The sequence below is a fragment of the Halichoerus grypus genome, chromosome 4 (assembly GCF_964656455.1).
Source record: "Halichoerus grypus chromosome 4, mHalGry1.hap1.1, whole genome shotgun sequence".
Classification (NCBI taxonomy): Eukaryota; Metazoa; Chordata; class Mammalia; order Carnivora; family Phocidae; genus Halichoerus; species Halichoerus grypus.
In genome coordinates this window covers 142,643,335-142,669,723 of record NC_135715.1, presented here as the reverse complement: position 1 = coordinate 142,669,723, position 26,389 = coordinate 142,643,335, and the positions used below count along the sequence as shown (strand labels likewise).

General features: G+C 36.5%; 1 protein-coding gene across 5 annotated transcripts in view; it reads right to left on the bottom strand.

Annotated features, from left to right (window-relative positions):
* Positions 1-6,883: 6,883 nt before the first annotated feature.
* UBE2E3 (ubiquitin conjugating enzyme E2 E3) overlaps positions 6,884-26,389 on the bottom strand; it is an 83,388-nt gene continuing 63,882 nt past the window's right edge. For all 5 annotated transcript variants that reach the window (XM_036079912.2, XM_036079909.2, XM_078071059.1 and 2 more), the window contains exons 4-6: positions 12,597-12,729; positions 8,724-8,871; positions 6,884-7,518 (exon numbers count right to left, since the gene is read on the bottom strand). In XM_036079912.2, coding sequence (XP_035935805.1) covers positions 7,421-7,518; positions 8,724-8,871; positions 12,597-12,729 — 379 coding nt within the window. In that variant the 3' untranslated portion in view covers positions 6,884-7,420. The remainder of the gene's footprint in view (positions 7,519-8,723; positions 8,872-12,596; positions 12,730-26,389) is intronic.

Below are 26,389 nucleotides of genomic sequence, written 5' to 3'. Positions count from 1 at the left end.
AAACAGTGGAGCAGATGATTTTCTCCAGGACATTGCCTCTCTGCCCCACTCATTCATTTCTTCCTATTTAATCTTTCCCGTCAACAGTTTTTTTCTACCTAAAACAACCACCGCCCCAACAAAACTCCCAACTATTCCCTATTTCTCAACTTCACTGCAAAATTGTCAGGCATCTCCAGTTCCTCTCTCTCCATTATCTTTGGCCCCCACTCCAGTGGAGCGTTTGTTCTCACCACTCCAACAAAACTGCTAATCAAAGTCACTAATGTCCACCACCCATCAGTTGCTAAATAAAATGGACACGTCAGTCTTTATCTTATGTGACTTATCAGTTGCACTGGATCCAGATCACTCCTACCACCTCCACGAGAAACTCCTCACTTCCTTTCCAGTCACCCACCGGCTCCTGGGGTTTTCCTCTTACTTCTCTGATTGCTCCCTCCTGGGTTCCTTGGCTGATTCCTCATCTCCTGGCTTCTTAACATTGGAGTGCCCAGACTTCTTTCTTCTCCAGCAGCCCTTATTTCCTTGATGATCTCATACAGTCTCATAGCTATATCACCTATGCACGCAGGAGTCCCAAATGTACATGCCTGGCCCAGAACTACTCCTGAATTCCAGATTTGCATATCTACTGCTCTGACACCTCCATTTGCATACTGAATAGGCATTTCAAACTTCACCTGTCAAAAACTGAGCTCTCAATTTTGCCCAATCCTGCTCCACCTCCAGGTTCCTCATTTTAGTTAACTCAACTCTAGCCGCCTAATTTGCTCTGGTGCCAAATGGATTTCTTTTCCACACCACCATAGTTAAATGCATCATCAGCCAATCTTGTTAGCCCCACCTTCAACCAGCATCTGATCACTTCTCACCACCTACTATTACTAGCACCTACTACTGCTACCCAAGTAGAAGTCATCACAATCTTTTACCCTGCTCCCTCCCTCTCCTCCCCTCCACCAATTCTCATCCCTCACAGTAATCAGAGATTCTAATCAAACACATCATATCCTATCACTCTGGCTAAAAAACCTTCCAATGGCTTCCTGTCTTAGAATACTACCCCGCTCCCCACAATGGACTACAAGACCCTATGAGGTCTCCCCAGCTGTCGTAGTCTCGACCTTGCCTTCCACTCTTTTCCTAGTTGCTCACTCCACTTTCCCCAGCCCTTGCTGGGTTTTGCATGGTTTTTGCATGCACTGGGCATGCTCTCACCGCCGAGTTTTTCATTTGCTATTCCCTTTGCCTAGAATTCTCTTCCCCCATGTGGCTCATCTCTCCCCATCTTCAGCTCCTGACTCACCTTTTTGGTCAGATCTTCTCTGACTACCCATTTTATAACCACAATGCAACCTCCCCTTTCTCCTGCTCAGCACACCGTGCCTCTTTCCTTCCCTGCTTCAGTTTTCTCCACAGCACTTACCATCTAACACACACACGCACACATTTTTTAACTTTTTAAAAAACTTTGTTTCCTTGCAATGGCAAACAAACACCATAAGGAAAGGGATTTTCATGTGCTAGCACATACATGTAATTCCTTTGTGTCTGAAGTAGGCATTTTACCAATAAAAGAGAACAGGAGAAATATATCAATTCAAGAAGAGAGTAATGACAAGGGAAAATTATGTAAACTCTGTAGGACAAAATGCATTTTGGTATATTTAAGGACCTTAAAAATGACAAGATGAAGTTATTCTCCATTTTAAACAAGTAGACATCAAGTAGGTTATGGGAACAACCCACTACTACTTCAGATATTTCAAGTTAACAGGACTATATCCAACACCTACTACATATTAAGCACTGAATCAGTATGACAGGGAATTAAAAATGACAGGACTGATTTGCTTCATATGGTCTCTGGATAACCTTCTGGAAAACTTATACCTATGGCATAATATTAATTCATTCAGCAAACATATATCATATTAGATATTATGCTGAGATAGAGACAAGGAGTATAGATACTATCCTCCAAGAGCTCACTATCCAGAAATATGTGTAAGGTATTAAACTAAATGTAATAAAATGCCAAAATGCATGCTACAGACACTGGGTACCTAAAAGTAATCTGAAAGACAGTAATTATTTTAGGGTGCCTGGGTGGCTCAGTTGGTTAAGAGACTGCCTTTGGCTCTGGTCATGATCCTGGAGTCCAGGGATGGAGCCCCACATCAGGCTCCCTGCTCGGTGGGGAGTCTGCCTCTCCCTCTGGCCCTCCCCCCCCCATGCTCTCTCTCTCATTCTCTCAGATAAAAATCTTTAAAAAAAAAGACAGCAATTATTTTTGAAGCATCAAATAGTATTAAGTATGTTTAATATCATATAGATTGGGTAAAACTTACCAAATTATTATACTAATATTTTCATAACTAAATCAGCAGGGACATCTGTTCAATTTCTCATTCAACAGAAATGGATACAAATTAGCAAAGATGTGTTCTCCTCTGCTAAGATGAGGGAAAAATCTTATCTGGACAGGAAAATGATAAACTATTTAAGGATGTGACAATGTATTCATCTCTGTATGCATCACAGTGCCTGAAAGGATCTTCAATTAGCAAGCACCTAAAATGTGTAGAACGAACTGGAGGTCAGTTAAGGGGTTCTATAGCATAACCAACCTCCATCCCCTCCAATAGAAAAAAATAAAGAAAAAGAAAAAAGGATTCTTCTCGGAAGGCACCTGGCTTGTTGCTGGCACTTGGAAATATGCACATGCTTAAATTATTTTTATTTTATCTGATGTTTGTGCACATGGAGTCTCAGAGAAACAGACAGACTAAAAGTACCTGATAGTAAAATGGGAAGGTTTCATGGAAGGTTCTGGACTTGAGATAAACTTTAGGGATTGGAGGATTTAGGGGAAAAAACTGCTTTTAATGTTGTGTGTTGGGTAGACTGGCGTATCGGCTTTAGCCTTACTGGATGTCAACAAGGTAACCTGTAGCTGTGGAAGATTTAAAGTGAATTTAAGTATCTCCAAATAGACTCATTGGTAATATCTAGATTTGTTGATCAATTCCTTTACTATGCCATAGTTCTGTTTATTTCTGAAATATATCCAGGGCTAGGACCCAGAGCTCTTAATACTTAATCAGAGTTAAATCACTCTTTCTCATATACAACTAAATTAATGATAAATACTGTCAAAGGATGTTTACAATGTCCGTGTGCCTGAATCTGAGTAATCTCTCATTTTTTTGTTGTTGTTGTTTTTTAATTTTCAAACTTAGCTTCTGAATGCTTGGTCTTGCTAATAGGATACTATCAGTTAAAAATCACTGATAGGGCTTCTCGTCATAGGAGCACTTGGAACCATAAGAAGCTGAGAGCACAGCAGATGGCAAACTAAAACAAGAGACCCTACTCAAAATCCAGGATATTCCCTTCAGAGAAGTGCTTATGAGTTTATGGAGCACATCAGGGAGAAAAAGAGGAAAGTGAAGATAGGTATGGCAATATGCATCCACCTCTAAGGTCTCTCATTTCTTCTTAACTTCTCATTTCTAATTAACAAGGTTGATTCTGTCTGACAAGGCTTTAGCACTCCCCATCACTGCTGGCAATCTGGTTTACAAACCAGTCTCAGAAATTCTTTTTTTTTAGAAATTCATTTTATAACGGTTTTTGAAAGGCCTATGTAAAATCACTGAAGAACTTTACACCAAAACAGAAGGTGACAAATTAGTAACAAAAAATTGATGTTTCAAATAATGCCTATATATCAAAATGTAATTATGAGTTATTTTTTATTTGGGAATTACTTGAAAAAACCTAATTTATTTAGACATGAAACAAATCTATTTATATACTCTACTCATCTAAAATAAAGAACACTAACTGAAATGTGGATAATGTAATCACTGTAGACTCATTATCTCAGCCTCTTAAAATAATCTGCATTGGTTTTATAAAAATAATGTTTTCATATCATGCCATAATTCTGTCCAAAGACCACAATATAAATGTCAAGTGAAAATGTGCATTAACACAACTCAACACAAGTTAATATATGAGTCACAGGACTGAAACTGACTTAAATTTTACAATACAGTCATTCTTGTGTTGTAATACATTTGGACAAATTAGTGGGCTGATTCTAAGTCCAACACCTCAAAGTTCTTATTAGAACTTTTAGGGTCAATCGAAACCGCAAATGCCTACACAGTTTTATCCCTGTGATTAAGATTTCCTGCTTTAAAAAAAAAAAAAAAAAAGCAACGTCTAGATAACTAATACATCTTGTTAGTTTGAAAAAGGCAGTCATTAAATGCTTGCTACATATTTATCAATATAAATTTCCTGATGTGGTTATGCAATGTATAACTAAAACAATTTAAGATAACATCATTTATCTCATTTTCCCAATCAACAAAGGGAAATTAGTGATGTTAAAAGTATTCCTATGACAAGTATCTAAGGTAGAAGATAAACATATCTCAAATTCATTGGAATCAATTAATAAAGCCTTATTTTGTAAGGTTACATTTGAGACTTTAAAATAAAATTTAAAATAAGAATTCACTAAAATGCAAATTGTACTTTATCCTAGACAGTCCTTTTCAGAAGTTACTGATCTATGTATATTTGCTGTTACATAGATTAACTGTGATGTTACAAACCACAACCTGGTGAAGAACGGAGGATATACCTCCCCATCGTACTGGCTGTGTAATCTGGGCAAGTTATTGAACCGGTCTGTGCATCAGTTTCACTCTATCAACCGAAGATGGCCAGAGAGTCTCCTCTCCTAAAGCTCGGCAGGGGATATTCAGTAGCTAAGCTGTGGCGGGCACACAGCGGCACCCGACAGGGCTCCCCTGAGGGCATGTGACCAGAATGCAAGCACGGCAGGCTCAATGCAATACACAGGCCATGACTCCTCTTGAACACGTACGAAGTTACGTTTGGACTTTCACTTGTAAAATTTGTAAAAAAAGAAAAAAAAAAAAGTAAAAACGTGAAAAATCTGGGTTCTCAAATAGCACAATTTACATCCAGAGCAAAGTTTCATGGAGGAAAAAACCCACCCTATTTGTAGTATACATAGATGAATACCTACGTAACTGAAAAGCGGATCTACAGTTTTTCAGAAATAGAAAACAAGGTAAAAAATATTCAGGATTTTAAGGGGAACCTAACAGAAAGAAACCAAATGATAATTGTTATTTCTCAGCCCATTTGAAATCGTAGCCTGTTTCCTGAAAGAGAAAGCAGAACAAGGGTAACAAATGTTATAGGATTAGAACTACTGAGTTTGAAGGCTAATAGAGAATAGGGAGATAATCAAATTCAACTTTTGTTTCATAGATGAATAAACTAAAACTCAAAGAAGTTAAAGTGCCATATTCAAGGCCACAAAGGTAGTTTGTGAAAGAGCCACGAACATTTTTAAGTAACCAGTTCCCTCTTCTCTGTCCCAAGTGAGCATGGGTTATAGCCTACAAAGTAGCAAAAAGGTTGGTAGTAATTAGTGGGATAACAAATAAAGGAAGTCTAATGATAATACCCCAAACATCCTAATATTCATTATGATGAAAGCTTTTCTGGCATCAAGAGAAAGGTTCATTACTCTAGGATGCAGAATATACGATACTGGAAGTGGGGGAAAAAAACCACTTTTGCAGCTCACCTACACAGAAACCCTTACAGTTTACATAAAAGGTCCCCACTCTCATCACACTGACTTGAACTCCATTATCTATTATTACCACTTAAAATAGTCAAGGCTCAAAGGTTTTCATAGACCTAAGCCTGAATTCTTCAAAATACTACCTATGTGCTTAGTGTTCCTTTGTAATATGGAGAGATGGGGCGGGGGGGAGGGGGTTAGTGAAAAACACACATAAAACTTTATTTTTACCCTGATTTAAGACTTCTGTTGACAAATACTCAAGTAGGAGGCCCACTAAGTGACGGTATATGCAACTATAAATGTTTTACTTTATTAGCTTGAAGCAACGTATTTTTATGCTAGTAACTCCACTCTATACATTTTTAAGATGGTACTTTAAGCTCCATATTTAGTACTGGAGAAGACATTTGCCCCACATTCCACAACCTTGGCTACAGGACTGGAGAATTACCTCAATAATTATCGTAGCCATAGAAAAATATTAAGCACATTTATACTGTTTACCAAACCTGAATACTGCAAAGTAATTCTAACTCCTATAAGAAATCTAATATTTGATAATTGTAACCAAAAAGAAGGAATTTATATAACCTGTAAAACGCTTAAAATTTAGTTATTTTTTCAAATGAGAAATAAATGCCAGATCTGCACACTAATCCAGAGCTCTATTCCACCTTCAGGCCAGACAATGGTTTCTGTGTTCAACTCTGCCTCTAGCTATTATCTGCTGGCTAAGTGCCATAATAAGAATGGTAATACACACCATACACCATGAAAATTCAAGACCAGTACTAGAAGTAAAAAATGTACCAATGACACAGAAGCACTATCAGATTAAAGTTATTTGACAACACTGTCCAATGGTGAATGAAAATCACCAATTGGGAAACAAAATGTTCCATAAGTTAATACCAGATTCCTCAGTGAGTCACAATTTCATATTATCTTTTGCTCAAATATCATCTTATCGAAGTAGAGCTTTATGTGTTTTGAGATCAATGATTTTAAATCCAGTTTTACATGTTTAAGCTCATTATATTCTCTCATTAGTACTTCAAGGAAAAAAAAAAACTCTACACATTTAACAAGATTTCAAATGTTTTCAATTTAACAATTCATTTATTTGTACTGGTCCTTAGTAGTCAATCTTCATATCCGCATTTTTATTTCATCAACAATCATCTCAGATACACCTTCTAACAAGATTGACTTAAAATATTACGACAGGAAACTATGCCTTCAGGAGCATGTTTATTGTGTTTGAGATGATACATCAGGTGCTCTCTGAGCTACAAAGGGTAAAAGGAAATCCTCTCATTACAAACTGACAAAGGTAAAAGGTAAAACATTTTTCACAACAGCATGAACCACATACTCAGAAATAGATCTGGGTTTAATACAAATGACATAATTCCTAGTCATCTACGGCTACTTTTATAACTTCATACAGATAATGAATTAGGCTAAAATGCACTATAATATTTGGTAGACTTCAGGACCAGTATCCTTAGTACATCACAAAATACATTTTGATATCCCAAAGAAGCAAGACTTGCAAGTAGGCGTTTTAAACATAACTAATCTACAGCTACAAAGTTCTACTCTTGATAGCATTTACCTTTTTGGGGAGTCTCCCAGTCTCCAAAGGATAAAAGCAGAGAGTAGAATCAGTATAACATATACACAGAAGTCCGTATTGTAAAGGCTATAAAGATTTGCAGCACAGTGGGAAGGGGCCTTCTGCTCCTTCACACCGCATACAAATTCTGTGAATTATGTGGCGTATCTCTTGGTCCACTGTCTGGCTATCCTGTCATGTTCTGCTCTGTTGGTCAAATACTGAGTGGCTATGCTTCCAACCAGAGGATCCGCTGGAAAAGTAGAAAGAACATTAAGAGATATTATACAGTGTCTTAAAGTTACAGTTTTAATAGTCTATTAAATTGAAACATTAATTTTTCAGCAGCACCTTGGTATATAATGGCTAAATTTTCAAGATTAAAATGCTTCAAATAATAATCATCTGTGTATTTTAATACTGAAATTAGAAAAGCCCTTTAAACTAAAAAATACAAGTTGACTTAATAAATTTGATTTTTTAATACTACTCTTGGCATTTTATTCAGCAATGAAAGTGTGCTTGGTGATTATATTTCTACCTTCTTCTGTTTAAAAATGTGATTTTTAAAATAAAAACTCAAATCTTACAATACAGTTTACAGCATTTCTGTGTAGATATTATGCACATTCACAAGCATTTAAAATATTATTATACATATGTACTTTCCTTCAGTGCCTTGCTCTTTCACTTAATATATCTTGGAGAGCTTTCCCTATCAGTTCATTTAGAGCTGCCTCACCCTTTTTAATTCTCTTGGGCATAGGTATAACTGCTGGGTTTATGATAAAAGTAAAAGCCTTTGGTGATTAGTCCAATATATAGAAAAAGTAATTCAACTTCTTTAAAAAATGACCACTTGTAAGATAACATATGCAAAATCCCAGGTCTAAACGTCACTTTTTCAAGTCAACTACACATGTTAATATGTAGCAAATAAGCATTTCTTAAAAATGTTAGGAACTATGTTATTAATGGCTTTATCTCTGAGTTAATATAATCTAGTCCAACTCATAAACTATCACTTTAATATCCACTACTACTACTTCTAAAATACCTAACTATAATCCAAGAAAGAAGGAGAATTAGAAGCCCTTCGTTACTAAGTGGTTGCTGTAGAGCACAAGGCAGCATGGAAGGAGTAAGAAAAGGAGGCACTGGGGCCAGTCAGGGCTTTCTTCCTGTCAAACATGGTTTGTTCAGCTACAGAATTTAGAAGAAAGTCCATCAATGACAGAAAGAAAGTAATTATAGGTAACATGCCATTAATAAACTAAAGAAAGTTACTGTGAAACTTCTGGTCTATTCTAAATGAAATGGCTTTGATAATTTCCTTGCAAAATGATTTATGCTCATCTTTCCACCAACAGCATTTACTTTCTCAAATCCATAGTTAAGGCAGCCAAAACACACCGATTTCTGTAGCCCCACTGTGTGTGTTAATAAAGGTTTGCTTACCAGGGTTGCAATCTGTCAAAAGAGAACAAATCGACAGCAAAACCTTTGAAATAGTCAAAGCAGGACTCCAGTTGTCTTTAAGGATGTCCAGACAGATGACTCCCTGACTGTTGATGTTGCAGTGATAGATTCTGGTGCGGAAAGTAACCTAAGGGCAGTTCCATTAAAAACAAAGAAAATGAGTGCTTTATTACCAACTAAAACTCTCACCAGCAAAAGTAAAGGGTAATATATCATAGATACTAAATAGAAAATAATTTAGTGAAGAGCTAATTAAATACCAGGTTTAAGTAATATCAAAAGTAAATGATTTTAACTGGGGTGCATGGGTTAAGCATCCGACTCGATCTCAGCTCAGGGTAGTGAGTTCAAGCCCCACACTGAGCATGAAGCCTACTTGAAAAAAAAAAAAAGAAAAAGTAAATGGTTTTATTCAATTCAGTTGAAATTTTTTTACCCAGCAGATTGGGAACTATATCAATTTTACACCAAAGTGAGCAGCTGATTTGGTTGGCTTACTCTAAATGAATGATAAAGTAATTCTATGTACGCATGACCATACATACCATACATACGTGCACACGTGTGCACATACAGCTCTGTATAAAGCATGTGAGAGAGAACAGAAGTGTTTTAGTGCCAAAGGTAAGAAGGAACTTGTGAAGAATTTTTCTTACCATAAAAAACAAAAGTTACATTAGTTTCTTAGTAGAAAAGATTAGTTACCAACTCAGCTAATGTCCTGTCATGTATCAGAAAATATTGGACAAGGATTTAGAGGAAGGTTGATGAAATCACCAGTCTATTTTTCAGCCTTTCATTTCTGTAACTGGTTCAGTATCTTGTTAGACTAACACAGCAAAATGAAATAAGCAAGGTCTTAAGGTAATGAATAAAGGAAACGAATATATCTCTGAGATATATGAAAAAAGAGGATAAATCATAGGAACAAATACTGGCAAGTTCCAAAACAATCACAAATAAACTGGGTGGCTAATTCTTAATTTGGAATAGCAGAGAAAAAAAGAAAAAAACAGTTCCCAATCTCCTGGAACGAGCATTGTACTATATGATCTCCCAGGTAGAGTCTAAAAAGAAAATATCAAAAGCCCTCAAATGCGTATTTCTGATTAAGGATGCATAATTAAAAACAAGAAAGAAACCAGTGGTCTAGTAGCAGAGGAAAAAGGAAGGGACTGTACCTCCAGAACTTCTGTGTAATACAGTAGACATACTAGCCTTACAGCTCTTAAAATACGGTTAGTCGTAGTGAGATCAGCTAAAAATGTACAATACAGACCACATCAAAGACACAGTACCAGAAAGAGAATGTAAAACATCACATTAATAATACTCTTACACTGATTTCATGCTCAAATGACAATATTTTGGATGTACTGGATGTTATTAAAAGTAATTTCACTGTCTTTTTCTACCCTTCTTAATGTAGCTCATAGAAAATTTAAAATTACACATGTAGCTTGCATTAGATTTCTGTCAGACACTTCTGCTCTAGAATATGGGAATAATGTATGTTTAGATCACTGACAGCTGACTACTCAACAGACATGCATGGTTTATAAACACAATTAATAATTTGAATCCTTTTGGGGCGCCTGGGTGGCTCAGTAGGTTAAGCATCTCCTTCAGCTCAGGTCATGATCCCAGGGTCCTGGGATCGAGCCCCGCATGGGGCTCCCTGCTCCACTGGGAGTCTGCTTCTCCCTCTCCCTCGCTCGCTCTTGGCACGTGCGTGCGCTCTCTAATAAATAAATTTTTAAAAATCTTAAAAAAATACTTTAAGTCCTTTCAGCTATTAATAATTGGTGAACAGAAGAGAATTAAATTTTTATTATTCCTCAAGAAGTTCAACACCTTTTCCAAACTTCAAAAATAAGAATTGTATAGAAATAATTGCACCTAACACCAAGATAAGAGCAAAAGTATTCTTTCTTTTTCACTTGTTCAACCACAGATCTAGATAGTGCTTCATAATACTGTGTCAGATATCTTAGGCAAGAGGAATGATTCAACATGGAATGATTAGAAAATTAAAATACTGAGACTTCGGCAAAAAAATTAAATCCTAAATTAAAACATACCACTGTACTAACCAAAACAACTAATAAGTCATATACAGAACTACAGTTTGAAAGATTTATGTTAGTCAACTTCTATTTTACATTAAAAGATGCCAAGGAAAACAGAAAAGTCTTAACAAATCTTCCCTCACAAAATAATTTTGTAAAAAAAAATAAATGTTGCAAACTTTTTTCTAATTTTGCTACCACATTAAAACCAATTTCAAGAAAAATGAGGCATCTAGAAATAAGTATTACTATCAAAGACAGCCATGAACTATTTTGCTATGATTTTGTTTTCTACAATAAAGGAAACTTAACCAATGAATGCAAATTGAGCAGTTAGTGATACACCAGCACTGTTAACATGTGTCATTTTGAATGTGAATACAGTATGTAGTATTATTAACATGAGGGCTTTGTTCCTTTATTTGAACTAGCAAGATATATACTCTACATACGTGAATGCATTCAATAAGACAATCATTTAAAGATCTTAAATTCTGATGGGATCACTTAGTATAGTACTAAAAACACTGACAACTCGAGCTGACAGCAAAATACCTCTAGATGATAGGGAACCTTGGTGCATGTACTTTGAGGTAGATTCCACTAGGTGGAACTGTTATCTTATTAGATAATGGGAGAAAAATCCTAGGTCTAAAAACAAAAACAAACTCTTAATTTTTACTTTCCCTGCCCCCCCCCCCAAGCATGCAAGTGAGCCCAGGCATTAAACTGCCACGCAGGCGTCAAACTGCTACATGTATTTTAAATAGTGTAGGGAACATAAGGAACTATGTTGAAAGGAAAAACATTTCATCATGGTTAAAGGCTTGATAACAACATACTTTTCCCCTGACATGTCAGAAGTCTCTGTAACTAGACCATAATTATGTTCAGGCTTAATATTGGTGGTTTTTACCTGTTGGCTGGACCACTTTATAATGAGAAGTGAGAGGAGAAAACTATCCAGGTAATTGTTATGTTTAAGGCTTGAAAAATAATCGCCAATTATTACAAGGTACAACTCAACCCTTTTGTTACCCACCCAGTTCATATTGAGAGCCAACTGAGGCATAAGCCACCTAGCCACCATCATTCCCATTACTACATCATTATCTACAGAAGGCACAAAGTAAGCTGATTAAATAATAGTAGTTTCCCTCCTCTTTGCTATGGTTTTCTAGTTTTTGCTGATCAGTAAAGGTAAGGAATTGAGCACAAAATTCAAGTTATTTAATTCTTATTTCTGCAAGTTGTCAAACAGGTTTACTTTTTACACCAATATGTTTCTCAAGGAAGGTCCATAGGATATTTTCCCTTACAACATAAATCTAAAATGTCTCTGGTTTGGGGGCACCTGGGTGGCTCAGTCATTAAACATCTATCTTCGGCTCAGGTCATGATCCCAGGGTCCTGGAATCAAGCCCCACGTTGGGCTCCCTGCTCAGTGGGGAGCCTGCTTCTCCCTCTCCCTCTGCCTGCCGCTCCCCCTGCTTGTACTCTCTCTGTCAAATAAATAAATATTTTTTAAAAATTTATCTGCTTTATTGGTATGCGAAGTGGCATACTTTCATTTACAATTAACAAACCCTCTTTCTGCTAATCATAAAGTTACTTGTATAAGGCAGAAATCAATTTCTTTCAGTTTTAAAATTCTTGGTTACATGAGAGTTTCCATATCAATTCATGAAAAACAATGAAATAAAAATGATTACATCAATACACATTTAACCTCTAGAATTTTGGAGAAGGATAAATATTAAAGAATGGACTTCTAGGTTCTTACCTTTGGTGGCTTAAATGGATAATCAGATGAAAAAGTGATATCCAGAAAAAACACACCACCTTCATATACAGAACCTGGTGGACCAAGTATAGTCGATCTCCATTCATAAATGTTATCTCCTTTAGGCCCAGCACTATTTAAAAGAAATTAAAAATCAATGTGTGTATCTGTAAGCAATGAATGTTAACATCTTAAACCAATTAAGTATTAAGGGTAAATTAGCAACCTAGAGCAATGAGATAAATATAAAAGAAGCCCCAATGTGTGCATACATGTATGTATAAAATTATTTGCAAATATTTCAAATTTACAGAAAAACTCCAAGAACAAAGAACACCAGTATAATCTTACCCAGACTCTCCCTGTTAGCATTTTGACCCATTAACTTTTTCATCTTCTCCTTCCCTCCCCTGCTTTCTCTCTCTGTCTGTGTGTGTATACACACACACACACACACACCCACAGTGCTTTTTTCTGAGCCATGTGCAATTAAGCTAAATACATCTGGCCCTTTCCCCATAAATACTTAAGTGTGCACATTTCCTAAATTAACCTCCAATATAATCAAAATACAGCTACAATTTCAGTAAATATATCAATAAAACACTTTAAACCTATAATCTGCAAAATAATGTTAACTGACGCAGTAATGCCTTTTTAAAATTTTAATTTTCATCCAAATGCAGAATCTACTCTTGTGATCATCTATGTTCCATGTCTTCTGTTTCCTTTAATGTGGAATCTTTCCGCCTTTGACTTTTATAACGAATCTTTGAAGAATACAGTTATCTTCTTCCCCATCATCTCCTTCTTTTAATAGAATGCTCATCTTTTTGGAGTTATCGGATGTTTCCTCATTAGATGCAGACAGTGCATTCCTGGCCAAAATAGTACATAAGTGATGTGTTCTCAGGGTACCAAGATATTCATTCACCTATCCCTAATTGGTGATATTAATTTTCATCACTAAAAACTGTCTGATTTTCCTACTGCTTACTTATTATCTTTTCCCTGCAACCAATAAATAACCTTTGGATATACACCTTAAGACCATACAAATATTCTACTCTTCATCAAAATTTCACCCCTAGATTTAACATCCAATTGTGATTCTTGCTGAACTAATAAACTATACTGTGATGGTGATAAAATCATGATTTTCCAACTTCAGCATTTCCTCCACATTTACCAGCTAGCCCTTGATCCCTCTCTTTTCCCGTTTGTATGAATCTGTGTATTATTTAACTAGATGTCCCAGGATTCCAGCTTTGCAATCAGCCACTTCCTCAAGGAGCTCTGGTTCCTTTTAATCTCACATTTAGGGAATGTTAGAAACCAAAGTCTGAATGCTAGGTGCTATTAAGTCCCAGGTACATTGCACTGTGTTCAACAATACATATTTCATTTATAAAATCTGAAACAAGAGAGATAATTCAAATATAATCTAGCTGCACAATTACTTGCTGCACATCCAATACTCCTTAAATTCCCTTCCAATTCACCTACAGACTTCCATTTTTCCCTAACCTTTGCCATCATAAATTATCTTGACTTTCTGAACTAATGTATAATACATACAGCATTTCTTCTTTAAAAGTGACCACTAGTTTAGAAATGATCTGAATGTTTGATTTAAAATAAGGGTAAACCAGCATTGATAAATCACCCATATTAATCACAACAGGACTTTCAAGTATAGTTAAAATAATTTAACTGTATCTTACTAATTCTGTAAAACAAACTGTGAACTGTAAACATCAGGTAAGTGATGCTATCAATAATCAAATGTGTGCTCTGAAAAAAATAGAACTATTTTTACAGAAAGGGTGTAGAAAACTTGATGGTATAATCAAAATGTTTGCAGGATGTTTTAAATACCTATCTTTAAGGCATGTACATGAACAATAAAATTTCACTGTTTTGGCCTATTTAGGGAAAAACATTTTTAAAAATAAATACTGTTTTACATGTTTCAAGTATACACAGCAACTGCAGCTAATTACAATAATGGCTCACTGTTCTGTCATCATTTGAGAATCAGGTATATTCCCTAAGTGAATTTTTATTGTAACTAAAAACATAAAATTGAGTACTAATTTTGTAAACAAACAAAAAAGGTTTAACCTGATTCAAGAGCATTTACTCTTCCAAGTTAATTTTTCCCTTGTGACTTAAGGTAATCATTATACAATTAAATTATAATGTCAAAGACTTCTATGGTTTTACTAAAATGTTTCTAAACTATACATGTCACACAGTGGTGGTGGTAATAATAATAGCAACGTTAGTTAAGGTTTATTCCATCCTCATTACAAGTCAGGCATTGTTCAAAGCATCATAGTGCATAACTCATTTAATTCTCCTTACAAATCTATGAAGTAGGTACTATTAGTACATTCCTATTTTTAGATGAGGAAACAAAGGTTCAGAGAGTTAAATAACTTTCCATATGTCCCACAGCCACAAAATGACTCAGACAGAACTTGGACAAAGTCTGTGAACTAGTCTGTATTGTCCTCAATGGTTTGCTATATTTCCTCTTATTAATTTCAGTGCTGCTACATCTAATTTAATCTCCAAATTCTGCTAATACTTATTTGTATAAGAACCCAAGGGGCGCTGTTATCCAAACAGAACAAAAACCCAAAAACAAACTTCCTCAGTGATATTTTTTAGTTCTTAGCAGAACTATGCTATGCTTCAGAAGTTGGAGATTACTATATTTTAATGAATTTTAATGAATCACAGAATTTCAGACTGAAAAGAATCTGGGTGAAGCCGTCCCCCCACCCCCCACCCCGGCCTTTACCTTGAAAAAACCAAGGCACAGAAAGTAAATGATGCGTCTTAAAACCCTCTGCCAGGTGGCAGAAGAACAGGGATTCCTACACCAAATTCGTACTGGTTCTTAAGTTTGCTTTTTTCTCACTTATGTTGTTTTGCCACAGGACAAAGGATGTTTATTATAGCAGAATATTAAATGCGGCTTTCCTTGTTGTCTTAGGGGAGACTGAGCAAGGCCGAAGCTTATGGTAGTATGATTCCTTTACTGTTCCAAGAATACTGAGCCTAAGGTGAGTGAGGGCTAAAATCCAGCCCTTGTTTTGGCAGCCTTGTTTGGAATAAGGAGCCCTTTTCCTTCTCACAAAGGTGCCATGTGCAAATCAAGACATTCTTGGCGGTGGGGGTGGAGGGTGAGATGCTGGTGAGAGCTGACTCCATTCAAATTCAAGCAAAGCATTTTCCAGGCTAGCGTCTGACCTGCCACTGAGGCTTCACAGCTGAGTAGAAAATGAGGGCTAAATACTAACAATCTCAAGACAGGTGCTATTCACACCTTTTCACTAGTTCGCATTCTCTTTCTCTTACCCAAGCAGTTCCACGTGCCATCCTAGATCATTTGTTATTCCCTCTCTGGTGAATCATGTTCAAAGAATATCACAATACCATTTCCCCAATCTTTATTAAAAAACAAACCTCTATTACTCTCCCCCTTCCAGGTCCCATCTCAGTGGTCTCTTAGCAGGCTTTTACTCCTCATCACTACACTGAAACAGCATTCATCAACGGTCACCAGTGACCTCACCAGTAGACCCAATGCTTATTTCTCAATCTTCAACTTTTTTGACTGGCCCAGCAACATCGGACACAGTTGATCACTTCTTCCTCCTTGATAGAACTCCTCTGTTTTGTTCCTAGAGTAACATACTTACTGGTTTTCCTCCTAACTTTTCTGGTCCTTCCTTCTCAACTGCTAAGTGCTATTCCTTATCTCCCTAACTTATCAATACAGCCAGTCCTTCAGAACTCAGTGCTTGGACCTCTTCCCTGTTCTACTCACATCCACTCTTTTGCTGACCTCATGCGGTTTTACGGCTTCCAACAGCACCAGTAGGCTCTTAATTCCCAAATCTCTATCTCCAGCCCAGATTTTTTATCTTGAGTTCCAGAACTATACATCTAAATGCTTACTAAACAGTCTTTATTTTGAAATCTAGTATTTTGAGCCTAATGATTTTGAAAAGTGCCTCATATTTAACATGTCCCAAAGTAAGTTCCTGAACTCCTACAATCTTCCCTATTTCAGTTATGCCAACTCCATCCTTCTAGTTCATCAGGGCAAAAACAAAGACCTCATTTTGACAACACTCTATCCCACATCCAGTATCTCGACAAATTCTGTTGATTTTATCTCCAAAACAAACTCAAAATTCTACTACTTCTCCCTACTCCTACCATCTTGACCTTGATTCAAGACACCAGAATCCTCTCCTGGTTAGTTACAATAGCCTCTCTGCTTCCACCTTTGGCTCTACTCCCACCATGGTAGTCTATTTGCAAATGAAATGAGGCAAAGTGATAGTTAGAAAGTAAATCAGTTCATGTTAAGTCTGGTCAAAACTTTCCAAAGGCTTACCTTCCTATTCTGTGTTCAAGTCAAAGCCTTATGAGACCTACAATGCACTGTATAATTTGCTGCCACCACCACTACCATCATCCTTATCTGTTCCTCTTTCTTGTTCAACTGGCCGTAGCAACCTGTTTCTCCAGCACACAATGTACACTTCCACCTCTGGGCTTCTGCACAGATGTAGCTCTGCCTGGAATGTTGTTCTTCACGACGGCAACGTGGTTCGGGTTCATCACCTTCTGCAGGTCTTGACTAAAAAGTCACCTTTTCAGTAAGGCCTTTCCTGGCCACTCTATCTAAAAATGTCACACATGATCTCCACACATTTTATGTATTCCTTTCTATTTTTTTCTCCATGTTATTTTTTACTCTCTAATATATTATATAGTGTACCTATTTATCTTATCATCAGTCTGTCTCACTAGAATGTAAGCTCCAAGAGGTTGTAAGATATAGACTGGGCTCTTTAACCTACAATGGATTGTGCTTTTTATGCCCTGAAAGTGAGAACTATTTTAATAACTCAAAGCGACTGAAGAGCTGCGGGACCTGCCCAAGGCGAGAAGAAAGGGAGATCTCACAGAGCCAGTTTAATAGCAGGGGAAAGGAAAGGGACAGAAGGGTATGGAAGGGGAAGGGAACGTTTTCTTATATTACCTTCATAAAGGGTTCATTTACTTAATTTACTTCACCAATACAGCAAAAGTAAAATTTATTCCAGTTCTGAGTCAAGTTATGAAAAAGCAGAGACAAAATTAACAGCAGCTTTGTTTACTGAAACCTCAATACGCACAAATGCAAAAAAAAAAAAAATCAAGTATTACATTCCATAATTGAGGATGCAATTTTTGGTTTAAATGCTATTAAGAAAATGAGAAGTACAGTTATTCTATTGTTTTTTGCCCTACAAACATCCATCTCTCCTTTTAAATACCATGTTTCCTATAAGCTATTGTATGTTCTACACAAAACAACAAAAGTAAAAAGCAGGTAGAAAGTTTAGATAGTGACAAACTTAACCTAAAAATCTTCTGTTACTAGCTGCTCTTATTGTTAACCACTCACATAACTTTAAACATTAGCAGCACGAGGACTCATATCTTAGCAAAATCCATTTTCTCATTGCCTGAATATTAATGCAACAATTACAATTACTGCAAGGGTCATTAACACTATCCTTTTCCAGCACTGGAATGATTCCCAATATAAGGTTTCAAATGGTCAATTTAATAATGGATTCATTTTACAAATAAGCATTTTTTCTTAAACAATGCTTTTATACACACAACTTTTTAGTCCTGTACCAAGCTAAATGCAAAGGTTTATACTAAAATTCTATGCTTTTTTAACCCTATGGCAAAAAGTCTTACCTTAAAATAAGCTGAACTAGTTCGAAGAGAAAAGGACATAACGACTTAAGTTAAGACTTGACATGTCAACTGTGAAAACGGTGGTATAATGGTTAGGTGTCCCATTTTAAATCATTACAGTGTTAAAATAAATATTCCTATGTATATTGTATATATACAGCGTAGGATGCATTTGAAATGGAAAAAAAAAAAACACAAAGTTCTTATTGAAGCATGGGTTACATAATGGAAGAGCTTGAATTAAGATGCCGTGTTAATTTAACTTTGATAGGACTTATCCACCCCTCCCTGAATTTTAATGCACTATGTAGTAATACAAAACCTATTAAAAATACAAATAAAACCAAAAAAAGACCTAAATACAGGGAGAGACACTCTATGTTCACGGGTAAGACGACTCAAGTGTCAAGATGTCAACTCCTCCCAACTTCATCTATAGGCTCGACACAATCCTGGTCAAAATCCCACCAAGCTGTTCTGGGGATGTCAGCAAACTGATTATGAAGTTTATATGGAGAGGCAAAAGAACAGCTGACACAATACTGAAGGAGAACCAAGTCAGACACTACCCAACTTCAAGACTTAGTACAAAAGCAACAGTAATCAAGTCAGTGTGGTATTGACAAAAGAACAGAAAAACAGATCAATGGAACAGAATAGAGAGCCCAGAAATAAACCCACATAGATAAAGTCAAGTGACCTTTGACAAAAGAGCAAAGGAAACAGGATGGAGCAAAGATAAAGACAGTCTTCTCAAAAAATGGTGCTGAACAACTGGACATCCTCACGTAAAAAAATAAAACTTAAGACACAGACCTTATACCTTTCACAAACATTAACTCAAAATGGACCACAGAACTACTATAGAATGCAAATCCTAGAAGAGAACACAGGAAAAAACCTACGTGATTGTGGGTATGGCAGTAACTTTTTAGATAAAACAGCAAAGACACAATCCATGAAAAAAAATTGATAAGCTGGACTACATTAAAATTAGAATCTTCTGCTCTGTAAAAGACAATGTCAAGAGAATGAAAGAGAAGTCACTGTAACTACCCCAGCTTCACAGATGAGAAAACCCAGGCTCACAGCAGCTACGCAGCTTCCCCGGCTAAAGTCTTCTGGCTTGTAGTAGGAAGGCAGACACAGTGAGTCTATCTAGAGAGAATATAAACTTAACCACATCTCTATTTCTTTCCAAACTTTAGGCAATTTGTTTTAAGTAAACCGGTGCTATTCCTGAGTGCTTTGGAAACAGTCATATTTCTCTAGTTTGGAGGAATTAGAAGTTCACAACTTAATTAGGGAGAGATACAAGACAATGGGAGGGGGAGATGGCTTAGGAAACAATACAAGGAATAATTCTACTAACTAAAAAGAGATACCTAGCTATCTGCTAGCAGATCACAATTATCTTACCTTCCTATTCCCCTCCCCCCAGAATGACCTCTTTCCAGTAAATACAAGACCTGTGAAGTCTAGTGAAAAATGATGGTATTTATTGGGGCGCCTGGGTGGCTCAGTCGTTAAGCGTCTGCCTTCAGCTCAGGTCATTATCCCAGGGTCCTGGGATCGAGCCCCACATCGGGTTCCCTGCTCCGTGGGAAGCCTGCTTCTCCCTCTCTCACTCCCCCTGTTTGTGTTCCCTCTCTCGCTGTGTCTCTCTCTGTCAAACAAATAAATAACTCTTAAAAAAAAAAAAATGATGGTATTCATGGCTTATTAATTCATACTGTACCTCGTGGGGCATATGAATTCACTCTGAATCTGAAAAATGTATTTGAGCTTTTATAATATGCAAAGTACAGTAGATTCAATGGAGAAAATAGAAATAAATAATATTCATTCACTAAAGATTTAAGTGTCTACTATTTTGTGCTGGGCACCTATGCTGGAAACTAAAGATGTAACAGCCATTGCCTTCAGGGAGATTACCATCTAGTTGGGGATATAAATATTAATCAAATATAAAATGCACACACAAAAAAAGTGAAATAGAAAATTTGCTACAAAGGAGGGTTATACCTTGCTCAGTGCCAGGGGAATGTGACCTAGTTAGGAAGATCAGGGAAGTTTCATAAAGGAAGCAATGCTTGAGAAAACACCCAGTGGGAGTTAACTAAGAGAAGGTAAAAGAAGAGCGGGACAAGGCTGAATAGCATATGCAAATGCCCTGAGGCAGTAAGGAGCAAGGTGGAGTAGCAGGGACTAGAAATAAAGCCAATCTGGCAAGAACAAAGAGAACAAAGGGAGAGTGCAGTAAGAGATAACAAAAGAGGGAAGTAGTAATGAATGTCCATGCAGGACCCTGTCAGGCTATAAAGATATCTGGCTTCATCCTAAAAGCAACAGAAAGTCAGTAAATAATTTAAGCATGGGGGGGGGGGGGTCATACAATATTTACATTTTGAAAACTTCCTCAGATTGCTATGTGGAGAATGGTCTGGAAGAGGACCAGAGGGGCTGTGGGTGGACTTCTGTGGTAATCCAGGTGAAGATGGTAGGCTAGACTAAAGCCGTATTAGAGAGAAACAGAAGAGGATGGATTTGAGGGACTGAGGAGGTAAAAATCAACTAAAGTTATGTTTTTGCAATATAGGACATGAGAAGGGGTTATCAAGAATAGCTCACAGTTTTCTGGAATATACAACTGAGACTGATATAGATGCCATTTACTAAGATAGGGACACTGAAAAAGGAGCTGATTTTGGACATACTGGGATTAAGATGTCTTAGAGATATACAAGAAATAGATATATCAAGGAGATATATATTGACAACTCAGGAGTTGGGGCCCGGGCTGTACATATGTATTTGTGAAACCTTGGTACTTAGATGGGAATGAAGGTCCTGCAGGTGGGATGAGCGAGACTGAGATAAGGGACCCCTGGGATGACAGAATCATATAGAAGTCATGAAAAGGCAGACCTGTAACAAGTGTGTAAGAGAAGGACAAAGAAAGTAAATGGAAGCAAAGCAGAGGAGAGATTAATTACATGAAGAGAGATACGTAGAAGCTGGGTTTGAAAAGGATGTTAGAAAAAGTAGGGAAGACTTCACCTGGTAAAGATACAGGGATCATACCAACGTGCAGTGAGGAAAATTAAAAAGTAATCTAGAAAGATCTCCAAGACGTATGTTAAATTAAAAAAAAAAAGGAAGGCATAGAGCAGTGGATATCAATGCTTTATTACAGTATAAACTACAAAAGCTATCTGCATGTGTATGCTGGAAGAATGGACTCTTTCTGGGAAGATAAACAAGAAAATGCTAATAGTGGTTTCCTCTAAGAAGGATCTGATGCTTTGGGATAGAAAGGAACCTACTTTTCACTGTATTTTCTTTTCTATTCTGAATTATTTACTTGTCCAGAAAGGTTTTTTTTTGTTGTTGTTGTTGTTTTATCTTCTTTTTTAAACAAATAAGGGGGAAAAAATCCCAGTGAGTTTTATATCACTGAAGCACTAATAAGATTACAGAAGAAAATGTAAACCATAAAGGATTTTAAATATGCAGAGTGAATTTATATATTTTGTTATCCCCAATGCTAGAACTGGAGAATTCTGGCGCCAGAGGTTCCTTAATTCTGAAATAACATAGATTTAAGAAGAGCTTTTAGATATTTTGGCTAGAACTACTTAGACTTTCTTAGGTACCTTCCTCTACTTCATTCTTTACACACTGTAAAATTAAGGGCTCATCCAAAATTCAAGCCATTTTGCCAATATACTGTAAATCTGTATCACAAATCAAGCACATTTGACAGGATCACCTCATTTTTAGTTTCCACCTTATACTTTAAGACAGACTATGGGTAAAATACAACTAACAAGCTGATATATATGCCTAGACTCTAGCTTATTGTGAAGTTTAAACTAGACTCTAAAAGTACTCTGTTTGTTCACTAGTTTTTCTATACGTTTTGGTTTGACACTTGATATGAGGGCCAAGTATGCAAATGCGTACTTCTACCAGGAAATGTTTGTATTGTGAGCTGCAATTCCGTTCAAATCTTAATAATGTCCACACAGAATCCCTGACATGAAAAGGAGTTTCAAAATTCAATACATCTATTTCCTGCTTATGTTCTGCTTTACAGAAGATCTTTTTCCTCAGTGGATAATGTAATTATAAAGCTTAATAATATAGGTAGTGCATATAGACATAAAATAGTGAGGTACTCCCAAGACTCAGTGTTCATGATTCATTCTTGTAACATTTACTGAGTACCCACTATGTGTTGGGCACTGTTAGGTACTGAAAACAGAGTGATGAACAGAACAGACACGACGTCTGCCCTCTCAGAGAATATGCAAATAGTGAACAAACAACACAAAATTATTAATATGAAATAACACTGGATAAATGCAAAGTCACTTACATAAGCAGAATACCTACCAAAAAGAGTACAGGAAAACAGTACTTAACATATTGATCCTTTGGTTTTTGGTCCTAACTCATCGAAGGCATGGGCTATTATATACTCCCATCAGTTAACATTGGTTCACTCAAGTAGTAAGGGGAAAGGGAGGGAAGGAATACTGTGGAGAACAACTTCAGGTGATTTTAATACGCAACCCCCTTAAGAACTACTAAGTTCACTGATGGCATTACTACACCTAAAACCACAGATCACAACCCTGGCTGCCCACAGAGCTTTAAAAATTACTGATTCCTAAGCCCTACCTAGGAGATTCTGATTTACTCAGCAGAGGTGTGATCCAAGCTTAGAGAGGTTTGAGGTTTAAAAACTCTCAGGTACAATCGAGATTCAAAACAACTGGGGGGAAAGAAGAGATCTGACATGCAAGAAGAATGGGGAATGACAGAATGGAAACCTGAGAAAATATTCCAATTCTCAGATATGACATAACTACCTGGGCTCTGTAACTGTTACTCCTACTGGGTAGACAGATTGTAAGAGACTATCATAACTTTATGCCAAAACTCATTATCATCTTTGGATGATAGTGAATGTACTAAGGTAATGCTGCTCTGTTGCAGTCAGCCAGGTGCATGCCAGCCTTCCTGGGCAACTTCCCTATCACCATCTCAAAAAGCTGCGATGATACAACCAGCAGAATACAACTTTTTTCAAAACACTGGTCAAATGAGGAAAGGTCTCAAAAATATTCTTACTCACATAATCACAAGTAATTTTGCGTGTAATGTTTGTCATTAGAAAGTAAAATGCTGTTATCACAGTTGAAGATCCTTGCTCTTTCTGCTCTATGCTTTCTTTCCATTTCCCTCCCTTTCTGCCACAAAGCAGAAACAGACTTAAAAGCATAAACACAAATTAAATTCTCTCACTTTATATTCAACATTTAGAAAATTCTGCATAATGGGAAAATGTATTAATTATATATAATATATAATTATTAAGTCTAGAATACGCACCAGTAACATGACCAGTTACTATATGACCATTATGCAGAATTGAACAGTTTGAGGCCTATAACTGCCATTCAAGGACTTAAGTAATACCTTACCACATCTAAAAGAATATAAAAAAGCAAAGACTCACTAAGAAGATCAAGAATATATTAGTCTATGTGACATAAAACAGTTTTATTGGTATGACAGTGGTATACTGAGACTGGGTCAGAAATTTGAAATTACAAAAGCAGTCGCTATACATTAAGCTAAAACCAAATACTCCTTAGGACAGGCCTTACAGAAAACATAACCTGCTACTAATATAAACCCAATTCTATATCATCTCCAGCATTGTATTACACCTTGAAAGATCCTTTTCTCCACTTCCATCCCATATTACCCGGCCTTTCCCTGAAGTTCAGTCTTTAGCTCCCCACTTTTTGCTGTATGTAATGCCACAGATATCATTACCCATACTATGTATCTTTATTGCTTAGAAATATCCTATTTCATATAAACTACACATAGAGTTTCTAAATCTTCAGTTGTAGCATTATATATTTGCATTTCTCACTCGGCTTCTTCTAGTACTACTTACTAAACATTGTACTTGACTGTTCAATTGTCACCTGAAACTCTACAAAGTCAAAACAAACCTGGCCCTCCTGGCCCTTCTAAAGTCCAACAATTACAGTTCTTGATGGCAAAAGTGTGAGAGGGACAATCATGCTTATACACTACCGGTGGGAGGAGAAAGGAGCATAACATTTTAAAGGTTCCTTAGCCACATGTGTAAAACCCATTTGATAAGTAATCCCACCCCCTAGGAAGCTGTCCTAAGAGAATAAATACAGACGTGGATAAAGATTTTTCTATAAGGAGACTGAAAGCAATATAACCAGTAACGAGACTCAAAATAACTTCAATGTCCAACAAAAAGGTAACAGTTAAATCATTTCTGATTTTCAACGAACTATGATGTAGCCACGAAAACTCAAGTTTTTGAAGGCTATTTAATGGTGTGGAAAAAATATGATGGATTAAGGTGAGAAAGGTCACAAAACTGTATACCAGTAGTAATCTAAATGTGTAAAATATGTATACAGATAAAAACATCAACAGTGGTTATAGCTACAGTAAACTCAGTTGATTTTTTTATGTATTTTTTTTTGCCTTTGTGGCTTACCAAATGTTTACGATAATTATACTTTTATAATCAGAAAATAAAAGTATTTTTTTTAAATGGCACTTTCATTTATCATTCCAGTTGTGTAGACACAAAACTTTAGTTTTAAGCCTCCTTCCTCACCAGGCCCTGTATCCAATCATTCAGGAAGTCCTTTTGTGCCATCTTTCTTATATCCTAAGAATGGCAGTAGCAAACAACTGTGTTGGAAAGGCATGGAAGTCCTTCAGAATCCTTGCAAAAATCCCTCAAGTTTCTGTTCATGTCATTTCTTCTACCTCCCCAATCACTCCTACTTCTTTCAATACTCTTTATCTGAATTCATTAACAAACAGAAGGCCTCCCATAACGCTACAAGACTCTTCCCTCTTTTTCAACTTCTCTAGTACACACAGCTGTTTGGCTTTTTGGTTAGGACACACTGACTGAAGGCCAACTAGAAGAAGAGCAAGGTGGTGTGAGGTCAAGGCAAAAAACATGAAACATGTAAACAACCCCTGAAGGCACAGAATAGTAACATGTTTCAAAATAACAGCCTTGAGTTAACAAGAAAAGATTGAGTGATGTTCAGCACATATTCTGTTTCCTAATACAGGCAAACATTAATTTTCAAACATCTGTAAAACTTCAAAAGCGCTTGAAAATCAATGTGTTAGACCAAGGAGACATGACAACCAAATTCAATGTGGTATCCTTGAATAGATCCTGGAATCAAAAACGGGTATTAGTGAAAAACTGGTAATATATGAATAAAGCTTAGAGTTAAGCTAATAGTAACTTAACAATATTAATTTCTAATCATCTAATATTAGTTTTGACAAATGTAACAGAAGGCTTCAAAAAGGCTTTCTCATTTACAATTGCTGTCTATTGCCTAAGGGATAGGCATCCGTAGAGTACTAAGTCAACAGTACTAAGGAATACTGAGATGACCCTCCACTTCGTGATGGTAGGGAGGAATTCTTCTGTCTCACATTCCAGTGCTCTTCTGGACCACACGCCTCATGTCCAGGGCCTGCTTTTCATTCAGTTCACTGAGTGAATGCATCAGCCATGAATAATTCTATTTGACAACACCTTATCACAATTTGCAGTACTAAGAATCTTTATGTTTCACAACATTCACAGAAAACTCTGACATCCATTTTAACAATTAGTTTGGAGCTATACCGATCACTTATATTAAAAATACTTCATACTAAGCTTCTATTTCCTGTTCAATGCCCCTATGAGGAGAGGTAAAGGTTTTGTCTCATAGCTATTTGACACCCTATATGAAGACCGAGATCTACTTAAAAGGGTAAAAAACAAACAACGGTGAATCTTAGAGGCACTATTCTTTCTTGTACTTCTTTAGAGAAAAGAAAATATGCTGAAGCATCAGAAGGAAACTGTTAAGAGTCTACTTGTGAAAATTCAAGTCTTCCGCTCTTGTAAGGTGAAGAGT